Source organism: Pieris brassicae, chromosome 9 (genome assembly GCF_905147105.1).
Source record: "Pieris brassicae chromosome 9, ilPieBrab1.1, whole genome shotgun sequence".
In the NCBI taxonomy this organism is placed as follows: Eukaryota; Metazoa; Arthropoda; class Insecta; order Lepidoptera; family Pieridae; genus Pieris; species Pieris brassicae.
The window spans coordinates 16,037,897-16,050,016 of NC_059673.1; the positions used below are offsets into that span (position 1 = coordinate 16,037,897).

At 33.0% G+C, this 12,120-nt stretch overlaps 1 protein-coding gene across 1 annotated transcript in view; it reads right to left on the reverse strand.

Moving 5' to 3' along the window:
* LOC123714308 (lachesin-like) overlaps window positions 1–12,120 on the reverse strand; it is a 62,919-nt gene that overhangs the window by 42,960 nt on the left and 7,839 nt on the right. Inside the window, exon 2 of the mRNA XM_045668529.1 lies at window positions 7,193–7,468. Coding sequence (XP_045524485.1) covers window positions 7,193–7,301 — 109 coding nt within the window. The 5' untranslated portion in view covers window positions 7,302–7,468. The remainder of the gene's footprint in view (window positions 1–7,192; window positions 7,469–12,120) is intronic.

Here is a 12,120-nt window from a genome sequence, read left to right on the forward strand (position 1 = left end):
AAACTATATTTTGTGAGATTCCTGTTGAGTAAGGAGATGTTTTTTTTAACTGAGATTTTTCAACGGAGGAGGGATATTATTACATTACGAGATATACAATCTTTATAAACATTTTTTTTTAAATAAACGATACAGAATAATTGCTTGACTAAAACCAAAAAAAGAACTTATAGCTGTGTCTCATATCTTAATACTAGTAAATGTATTGCGTAACTTTTAATAATATTATTAGTTTTCCAAAAACACCTTGTACTAGACCTTAACCGCAATGTTTGAACGCCAGTTTATTGTTCCAATTTTGTAACGTCTCATACAGACTTTGACCCGTATGTCACAGCCCGGATATATTTTTCTAATTCGCTTCAACATCAAACTAAAAACATTGAGATATACTATCCTAAGTTGGATAGGGTGATCCATGAAACCCCAAAATGCCTGACCTTATCAAAAACGCAACGCAATAACTTTTGTTCCCGCTATCCAATACGTGGGTAACACAGAACTTACAATTTTAGAACTCTTTGGTAACCTAATGAAGTACATTGCATTCATTTGTCATTTGTTTTTGTGAATTGGCGGCAAATCTTAAACTCTTGTTACAAGTGAAAATGAATCCAACGTGAGAAAATTTTCGGTCAATGATTTATTATGACTTTCGTTGTGGGCTTACTCAACAACAAAGCTATAGATAGGCTGCGAATAGCATTTCTTAATGAAGGCCCATCTTGTGCCACTATTTACAAGTGGTTTAACGAGTTTAAGCGTGGACGTAACAATCTCAATGATGATGCGCGTGACGAACAGCGACCACTGAAGATAACATCAGTGCTGTGCCACGCATGATAGAAGAAGATAAAAGAGTGACCTATAAGCAGATACGGGCAAGCCTAGGCATTAGTATGAGACAAGTTCAAAAAATATTACACGAACATTTAAGCGTCAGGAAGCTTTGTACCAGATGGAGTCCAGACCTGGCGCCCCGTGACTTTCGTCACCCAAGAACTAAAGATAAAATTCGAGGTAATCGTTTACGAGCCCTGAAGATGCGGTGAAAGCATACGAAAATGCCATAGAAGAGGCCTCTAAGGAAGAATGGGCCCATTGCTTTTCTCAGTGTTTCAGTCGAATGCAACGATACGTTGAGAGGAACGGAGATTACTTCAAAAAACAATAAAAGTATTGGCAACCTTCTAGATTAAGCCGTTTTTCATTTTCTAAATATTTTCAGTGCTACCTAGGTAAAACATACCCTGATCTACAAAATTATCCTTGTCTTTCTACTATATATACAATATTCTACTGAAATATTACATAGAATACAAAGGGCACTTTACTCTGCACTTCCAATAGCGACGTCGCGACGATTTGTATGCAAGTTCGATATAGTTCTTCCTAGCGCTGATGTCGCAACATTGGGTCGGTGTAAAAACTCATTATCGTGATCGGGATTGATGTTGGTATCGCTACTTTTTCGGAATGGGCCAAAATAAGTTATATCTATTTTTTAAAGTCCAAATAAATATCGCCCCGTCTTTTATTTTGCAAAAAAACCCGTTGTGGATCTGATATTAATTTTTTAATAAAGCAACGATTCATAAAATTAAAATTACCCTGACATACGACAACTTGATAAGTTTCCAGTCCATTGGAGTTTTAATTATATTTCTGGATTTTTTAATTTAATATAATTCAATTTATAAATTGCGAATAAAGGGTGTCTTAGCGCCAATTTTAAACTACAAACACAAATTTCTCGGTAACCCGTGGGGCTAGCGATCGTGGCGTGGTAGCATTCGGTAGGTGATGAGTGCGGATTTTTTAATCGGTATGTCACTATGGTAGAGGCGTGCAACTTTTGCAATGAGTTGTTGTTGAGTGAAGCATAACGCAAGTTTTGTAATCGCTTTGAAATGCGCAGTTTACGTGACGCCCCTAGCATTTAATTAATTAAGTTGTGGGTAGAAGAGTTCAGAGCGACAGGATATTTACTGAATCAGTCATTTTGCTCGCGAAATAGACCTGTGCGTCTATTGAAACCATCGAACGCATCGCCGCTGAATCTACGACGATCAGTGAGAAAACATGCTGCTTCTATGACCCTCCACCGTTCAAGTCTTCAACGACTTTTGGCCTTAGACTTAAGATAACATCCTTATAAGATCCAAATAGTAGACTATAAATAATCGAAAAAATTTATGTCAAAAGATGTTAGAGATTTTTTCAGATAAAAATGGGATGAACAATGTTAAGATGAGATGAGTCATAGTTTTAGCTGTCTTATTTTTATGGGGTTATGTCAAAGAAATATATTCTTACGAATTTTGAGTAGTTGAAGACTATAATATCGACAGAAGTAAGAGCCATATCAGTTGACGTCCTGCAGCATGTTTCTGTCCTCTAGTCCTCTTTGAAGAGTGCATTCACCGTGATAAAATACACCCTGGCGGTGTATTCGGTAGATAAAATTCGCATTATTTTTCCGTAGATAAAATCCGCATGAATATATTATAATTTACTGCAATTATAATATTACACAAACATTTTTTTACAAAGGTTTAAAAACTTTAAAATCGGCGGTGAGACACTCTATATTTTATTTATATAAGTATTGGAATTAAGTAAAGGCTTAATAATAATGAAATACAATTTTGCAATTGTTTAATACTTATATTCCTTCCATATTTTTTTCCAAAACGTATCGTTTTTATTATTTAAATACACATTTTAATTAATCGTAAAATAAAATATTATTTGCCTTATTTCTTTGTTTAGTAAAATATTTTTGCTATATTCAATGCATTAATTTTGTTTTGGAAGCCATGATTTCATATCATTCCTTACTTACAACAACGAACCAAAGATAAAAATGCTTTTAGAAAAAGCCGTTTAGCTTTATTTGACAAAAGCAAAACATTCAGCGATTCTTCTCCAAACAAAAACTGTATAAATCTATCTAGTGTCAAAAATGTAACGTCAAAAGTTTTTCATGTTTCAGCAGAATGAAAATTAATAACTGCGAGCCTCACTCAATGTTCACTTTAACGACACAGTTTGTCTTATTCACTCACGGATAGTTGAACAGGTCGTTTATAACGCTTTTTAAAAACATAATCGTTTATAATAAGATCTATAACACTGATACATTCTTTTTCAGTCGTGTTCTTCATTCCGGCAAGCCTTAGCACCTGGGATATGGTAAGATCTAAAAGGGTTTTACTTGATCGATCGAGCATGTAGGAAATCGGTACTAATATCATTACAACATTATCAATTTGATAGATGTGTAATTCATGTAAAATATTGTAGACCTGATTTTAATAACAAATTAAGGTTTTGAGTTTACTTGCATTAAATATTTATAAATCATACTGATATTGGGCCACCAGTTTTCCCGAAGGTACAGACAGAGATAAACAGAGATAGTAGCAGATGAAGTTAGTCTACTTCAGCTTTCACTATTATGACATTTGAGACCTCAGTTAAACCACGGCTCAAGACTAAGGAGCTAGATCACGACCCTGATTGTTAAAAGAACGCTAAATGTCAATTTTATTGTTTCAAATCTACCGAGTTTTATTGGACATGTAACAAGCAGAAATTCAGAAAGTTTAGAAAAACTCATTGTGACTGGCAGAGTTGAGGGGGACCAGACCACGAGGCCGACCCCCTACTCACCGGACCGATGAAGTGAGCACTATTACTGATCTTATCATCACCCAGCGGTATAGGCTTGCTGGAGAAAGGGGAGAGGGCGCCACTAACACGACCTTCAGAAGTAAAGAGTGCGATGGAAGAAGAAGTGGAATAAAACAAAATAGCCTACGCAGAGAGAGAGAGTCAGCTCTCGTCAAAAAATTATGTAATTTTGATATCTAATTATAGTTCACACTGAGTTTTATTAAATCTCACACTAAACTAAACTACATTTTCCTGTTTCCATACGATCGCGCGGGCGACAAGTCAAATAAATTATTCTAAAACTATATTAATCGCGTCTATAAACTTGAATCTTTTTAATAGTTTAAATACAATAAAATAATACATTTAATTTCAATAATACATTTCATTTCAGATATATATAAATTTATTGAAATACATATACATCTGAAATCAAATATAAATATATCAAAACCGGATAAGCTTTAGCTAGGGATTACGTCAAACAGTAACATAGTTTTGTAATTATAGCGTGACTCAGATACTGTACCATATTATAATTCTCTTATTTTTTAAATTGATTTAGTATCAATATTGTGTTACACGTGAAGATATATTATGAAACCAGCTTATTATACAGGTCATATAGAAGCAAATCACTGTCTAATTACGGGAATAATCACTGGCAAAACACCCGCGAGATTTAATCAAAACATATTATCACCTATAATCATTTCCCCTAATTGAAGTTCCGATTCCGTATTTCAATTATCAGTATTTTGTGCCTGTCTGTAATTACATTCTGATAGAATTGCATTAATTTCACCACACTCCCGTAATTTCCATACAGATTGTACCACAAAGAACGGTTCGGTGACCGTCGATACACAATCTTATACTAGAATAATAAGTCCTGAGTACATACCTTGTAACAATATCTTCTTACCAGGAGGAAAGGCACACAATATTATCAGCCGTAAGGCTTTCGAGAAATTCTAATAGTTTGGGAACAAAGAGAGGTTAGACTGATGCTAATACCTTGCCTCACGATAGTTCTCAAAAACGCACTAAACACTCACTATAAATTCTAAATAGTGGACGTAACTATTATCAATTATAATTAACAAAAAGTATATATCAAAATAAAAATGTGTCTAACGCAACCCGAGTATATCTCCACAATTACTCAACTAATAAATGTGACGGTCGGCCGAGAAAAAATATTTGGGATCACCCTCATCAAAAATTATTAAATTGAAATTATGTATTTCGAACACAGATAATGCAATGATTAGTGCATCATGTTACTTGATTTCGTTTTGGAATTAATCATAAATAATTATGTTACATTTACTGGCTTTGAACTTTGGATTTTTTTATTGTTTATAAAATCCTATTTTGTATTTCCATTAATATATTTTAATTGTAACTCTCTTTATCTGTAATATTATTAAGAGTAAACTATTGTTTGATTACTATTATTGTTGATTCAAAAGTTCGTTCACCGTTCCCTGACATAGAACCTATGTATTTCCAAATTTAAATATGTCTCTTGTCTGCGAAACCGTGACCGGAAGTTGTTTATAACCATTAGCGTTATTATAATCAAGTAGATGCAATCTTAAATGAAAATCAATTTGCATTTAAGAAACAATGGACAATAAATTTGATACTTTTACCGTTATGTATATTTTATTAAGTACTTTAGTTAATCAGTTTGCTATTGTATTTATAAAATCTGTATTACTTATGCATTGTCCACTGCTTTATAGCTGTTAGACCCCCCATTTACATCGTTTGTCTTCATTTATTTAATCTTACTTTTCTCCTGTTTTGTGTTTACATCATAAACAAATGTTATTATTATTTGATCATCAGCCATTTGTGACATCTTCGATTATTATTGTCATCGTACCGATTTAAATAGAGCGTACATAAAAATGCACCAAACAACCTCTGGGCTGACGATAGCCTTACTTCCGTCAAATTATTTACATGAAATTACGCGAATTCCTCTGTGGGGTCGCCTAATGCAATTAAAAGAAGGTTGTTTAAAGTGTTTTCAATTAAGCGTGGAATCTGCTAAGGCAACGTCTGCACGGGTGGGTTACGCCGGGCGTGCCGACAACGTGAGTGAATCTGGGTCGGCATTGCTTCTAAACTGCATTCAGCGTAGACAGTCATTAAAGTGCAACAATTTGTTCGATCATGTATGTAGCGGTTCATTTTATTGTTCCATGCGAACATTGCACTTATACGAATATCTGTTTAGGTCCAGCGAAGTCTCCTAGCACAGGAATTATACTTAAAAGTTAACAACAACAGAGCAGTAAGTGTAACTAGTTAAATTACTATTATTGGTTTTGCACTTATGTTTGATAGATACCTCACGATGCTCTGTTATCATTCCCATTCGTAGTGAAATAATGCTTCATTTGTATTGAAACAACGCTACGATGTGCGTTAAATAAAACAAACTATTCAGTAGCAAAGACCGCGAAAACTAATTGTATCTATATATAAAGATTATGTCACTAATCAAGAATGCGATTTTAATTTAACCCACAAATTAAAACCCTGAACCTAAAATATCTGTAATATTTCATTTCGCCCGCGAATAGCTGAAATTATTTTAACGTGCCCTACATTCAACATTTAATTACTCTAATTAAAATATAACAGTGACAAAAGTATCGTTTAAAAGATTGAGAATAAAGTTGGCATCGTCGTTTTTAATTTAAAACACAGTTTGTAAGAGACGCGGCGAAAATGAACATTGGCCGGTGACTTTCGAGGGAAGATTTAGTGGCACTCACATTAATTTATTCGGTGGCAGGAAGAGAAAATTAATGTTTTCAAAGGCGTAAAGAGGTACTGGACAGGATATTATGCCTTTCATCGTGGTTTAGTAAGCCTAAAAGTTGTTCTGTGGCATGTTCATTAAGAACGTAGCTTATCAATTTCATCTAACGCCTACAAGCTGGTATAGATATGTTTTTTTGTTTTTGTTTTGATTGCTTCTTTTTTATTACTACCTCAGTTTAGTTTCTTGGTAAAGGACTTGTAATGTGAGGTTCAGTCTTAAACCGGTAGTGTTTTTTTTTTTGTTTTTATTGTACTCTTAGTTTATTTATAATGTTTAAGCAATGAAAAAAAACTATATGTAATGTATGTATGTATGTAAATATAATAATACCGATTGTTATGTTTATGTCTTATAATAATAATATATTTAAATGCATTAAAGGCATACACATTCTGATCCCAGAAGACTAAAGTTACATAAAACTGTCCGATGTGTGCGAGAAATTTGTATAATTATTGAGTTGTAATGAGAAAATAAAATTTCTCAAACGTAAATATCTTGTGCTTGAGTGAAGAAAGGTATATTAACTTTATATATTATTGTGTACATAGCGATCATCATGCATCAATGCATACTATTCAATTAAAAATATTTTTAATCGTGAAAATTCACATTTGCAACCCATAGTATTAAATTTGCTGAATAAATTCCTAATGAAATTGTTCTTACCAGCCACGATAGTGAGAAGTGCAAACGTAGCCAATGGGAGCCCTCCGGTTTCCATGGAAACGGTTCGAGTTCGCCTCAGTGCTTCCGTAGCCATAATGTCAACAGACATCTGATTTCAACCAGCTCTATCTCACATTTCGTTCGTTATTCTCTTCGTAGAATTAAAATCGTATTGTCTTCTTCTCTGTATACAAAGCATTAATTATATCTTTACAGTATTGTATACGTTACATAGTTATGTTTTATTGTCATATTATTGTAGCGTCCGCGTTACATCTGAAACAAATACAATAATAATTATATAGCTAATAAAGATGAAGAAAATGTGTGCAGAAAAACAAGTGAACTAAATCCGAATTATTAAAACTTTAGTATAAGATAAACGTGCCACGCCGTGTCTCTTATTACGCATGAAAATTACATATCAAACGTAGACTTAAAATGTACAATAGAAATTCTTTGATGTTAGGAAAAATAATTTAAAAATTCGTATTCACCTGTAATATAAAGACATAATACAGAATTACTAAGTTAAAAGTAAGAAGACAAAACCGTCTTTGTAAATTCTATTTTAAATGCACACGAGACAATACGTGAGCCAAGCCAAGCGTATTTCATACTTGGATAAAATAACAGGTATAAAGGGTATACGTCACAAGCGTATAAAATAACCACATTGTGTACACTCAGCGTACGTAGTTTTTTATTACAACAGTTTCCAAGCGCGGCGTGAACAAACTCTGATAAAACAGGAATGATTGCCGTTTTGTTGGTGTATTGTTTCAAGTGTTTTGTTCTCTTTGGCTCATCACATCCTTTTATAAACAAATAAAGAATGTATTCACTATATTGTGATTAAAATTATTGAAACAATCTTTATAGACAATGCATTTATATACCGAGATTTAAAATGAGTTCACACGTGTCTATGATATTTAACCGAAGCCATTTGGCAGAATCGATTGAAACGCGTTCACTCTCGAAACATGCGGCTATGCTGTCTTTGCCGAAGCAACGGGCGTCGCGACAATAAACAATACAAACAGCCCTGCCCTGCGTTTGACACCAGCCCGTTCAGAGTGGATTAGAGCGCTCTACAGGGAGTTCGGCAGCATTTAGGGAACGTAATAGCCTTCCACGGTGACCTGTTTTAGTTGCGACAAATAGAGATTTACGGGATTGCCTCCGGCCTTTTCCGAAGCCGTCTATTCAACCTAATAAAATTCAATGCTCTTTACTTTGCGGCAACTTTATCCGGTCGCGTTTTACACTCTTTACATTCAATATGCCATCCTCTGCAAAGTCTAACAGGAACTGTCACTCGATTATTCTCATTCGACGAACTGTCCAACAAACTTTTGAACAATTTAATTCCCTTTGAAATATTCACGAAAAATTTTACATCGTAAAATAGGGAACGCTTAAATGCGGACATTAATAAAAAATGAACGAGTGTTAAATAAATGTTGGAGTGAAAAGAAGAGACGTCAATGGCTCGAGATCGAACTAAAATCAATCGTTTTTATTGACAAGGGGAATGCGAGTTAAATATGAATTATAAGGAAATGTTCGGCATGTAATTTCGTAATGAATTCTCAATATTGCGGCAGGATGCCCGCCCTAAGGAATTCTAAAGCTTAATAATTTCACATCTGTATACAAAGACAGCGTTCGGTTATCTCGCGAGTGGCACGCCACTGATATGAGTTGAACCAGCCCACTTCGCGTCCTATTGTCGTATTTACATTGTTTACGCTCATTCTAAATTACTGATTAATAACGCTGTAATGGTATCAAAACTAAGTTAACTATCGCCAAGCTGCTCTCGAGTATTAGATACATTGTTTATGTCTGCGGTGTCACCGGCATGTTATAATGATCGCATTAAGTTTATCAATTGCACTCTGTGAGCCTTACTATGATTTGTAACGTTGTGTTCGCTCACTATGTTCGTAAAATGTGAACTAATACTAAACTCAAACTCAAAATAACTTTATTCATATAGGTAAACAAGTACAGTTATGCACGTCAAAAAAGAAGTTCTATTAATTGTATATTTACGTTTACTACCAGTTCGCAAGTCAAGGGCGTAGAACGGGCAAGAAGAACTGGCTAGAAACTCTTTTTAATCGCTATGTTTTGAGTCATACAAATTATTTAAACTGCAGCAAATAAATCCTAAAGATTAGGATCATTTAAATATTCGTCAAATTTATAAAAAGCTTTGTTGATTAATTTATGTTTAACGAGGGCTTTGAATTTATTTAGTGATAATTTTTTGCTTGGGAGTTTGTTGTAAAAACGAATACAAATTCAATTAAATATACCGATGAAGTTATGAAATCACCCTTTTTTCTCATTTATGATCTCCCAAAACGGGTTCAATATAATAAATAGTATTTGCAATCTTCCACTTCAACTGACAGGTTCTTATTATGCGAGAAACTCGGCAAATCTTAAGACACTCGAACCGAATAAAACTTCAAAGGCTCTTTTTACAAGTTTGGCTTCATATTTATTATTCTCATGTACGAGCTCGGTCAAATGCGAAGGCTGACAATGACAGCGATATCGCATATCACAAAAATTAAATATCGGCTAAAATTTAGAGTGGCCCTAAAGCCTACTCTGGCCAGTTGCCAAGGCAACGTTAATACTACAACTTCAGCGTGAAATAACTTTTGAATACATCAGGACAATGTTCTTCTCACTACATTAGTATCTTCTTATTCATAAAAAGTTAATGATAGGAATTAATTTGTATTTTACTCGTGTTTTTCTGTATATGCAAATAATTATTTCTGTGACGAACCACAGCAGTATTTTTATATTTAAATCCGACAAAATCTTAGATAGTAATAGATTATAAACCTATACATTATTTATTTTTATTATATTATATGGAACATAATATTGAAATTATCCTACCTCTGAAATTTCAGTTTCAATCAAATTGAATCTTTAGAGGGAAGAATCGTCTAGTATTAAATTTAAAAAATATATAATTTATGTTGAAATAGTAGACTAAAATTTGAAACAACTGGCAGGACAGGAGACGCCACACCCCTCAATTAAATAATTGCGCCTGACTTACATCACGCGCAATGATATTGTATGAATTTTGGAAATAGATCGGACAATAAAAATAAGTAATACTGTATTTAACTGTTTAATAGTGCTTAGTCATCATTTCTATCTACGAGTTATTCATCTACAATTCATATTTTGAGTTAATTCATAATTAAAACTTATCTCTTTAATTACTGCCATTGTTCAGATGCGAAATTTTACGTAAAAATCTCAGCGCTGTTAAATCATTATGACTACTTTGCACTATTTATGTGCCTAAAGGACAGAAGAAAGATAACCATCTAATTATAAATATATTCTGAAAAAAAATTGATGATTTTCATTAATAGAAAAGTCGGAATTCGGTCATTCTCTCGTAACGATAGATAGGGTAGCATAGCCATTAAGTAAGGAACAATTTACTTGTATGATAAAAAGTAAGTATGTTAGGAAATATGGATTTGATAACATAGTGTTAATATGCGCTAATTATATTCTGGCCAACTTAAATGTTTCGAAAACCGTAAATTATCATTACAAACTGTCTATTAAGAGGAGGGTAGTCAAAACAAAATCATTTATGGAATACCCTCACAATTACTAGTTAGTAATACTAGAACTTTTTATGTTTTAATAACAAGACCTTCATCATTATTACCAATCTTAGTCAATTATGTTCTTGGCGTACTCAAGTTGACTGTAATCAACGTGCCGTGAACGATAGATATTATGAATTCCACGAATGCACTCATTTTTAATTTTAATTTTAATAAATTTCTTGTGAGGAAAATATAGCATAACAACGCTAAGTTTAACGTTAAGTTATTTTTATGACTAGTAGTTATTATGTAATATAAACGAAACATGTATGGTGCTGTTTTACATATTACATGTAGTACATATTATTTATTTCTTTTTTTTTCATAAGCCGTAAAAGGAATATTACTATAATTTTACTACTGTAAAGTATAGTTTCGGTTCGATCATAGGGTTTAGATGTTGCTTAAGATTTTGATGTTAGTGAAAGTCTTAAAGTGACCGTGAAAAATTTGTTTCAGAAACAAACTCATTTAACATGTTATTTTAAAAGTTTCGCTATTAGTTATCTTTACCAATAATAAATCTTCATTTACACTACACTGAGTCACACTACACTCAATAACTATTTAAGTATTTATAGTACGTTTGGATTAGATTTTCGGAATGTTACGAACCTTTTCGATTTCGAAAAAGTTTGCTCCGAAGGTATTTGGTATTCTAAGTCACAAACTGTGACAAAGTTAAAAAAGTTCTCAATTAATTACAACCATTGCGGTGAAAAGTTCGCTCGTTAACCGACAGTTTCCCTTAAATTCTCATTCAATTAAGTGAATCCCTTTATAAAAGTTTTTGATAAAGAACTAGTGGTCTGTCACTTTTCCGTGACAATTTTATATTGAACATATCATCTGACAAAGATAACACTTCTTCTGGCAATCTTATCGGCTTGTTAAAGAAATTACATATGAAAATGGAATTCTAAAACAATATAGAACCTAAAATAACCTTTTTTATTATTAAATATTCACCGTTACACCTGCCGCCATTAACATCCTTTTGTTACTGAAGATTTATCCCTTTATTTAATCAGATATTTAGATAAACGTGCTTATCTGGACTTCTACTGGTTTTATTAAAAATGTTTTATATAGTCTATTGTAGATGAAAATAGACTATTTCTAAAAGTACAGTAAAAGCACCTAAAATTATCGTTTTTATTGTTAAATATTCACCGTTACAGCTGCCGCCATTAATGTCCTTCTGATACTGAATAAAATATTCTCTAGTACTCTCTAATTTTATATTTGGTTGATAGTAGT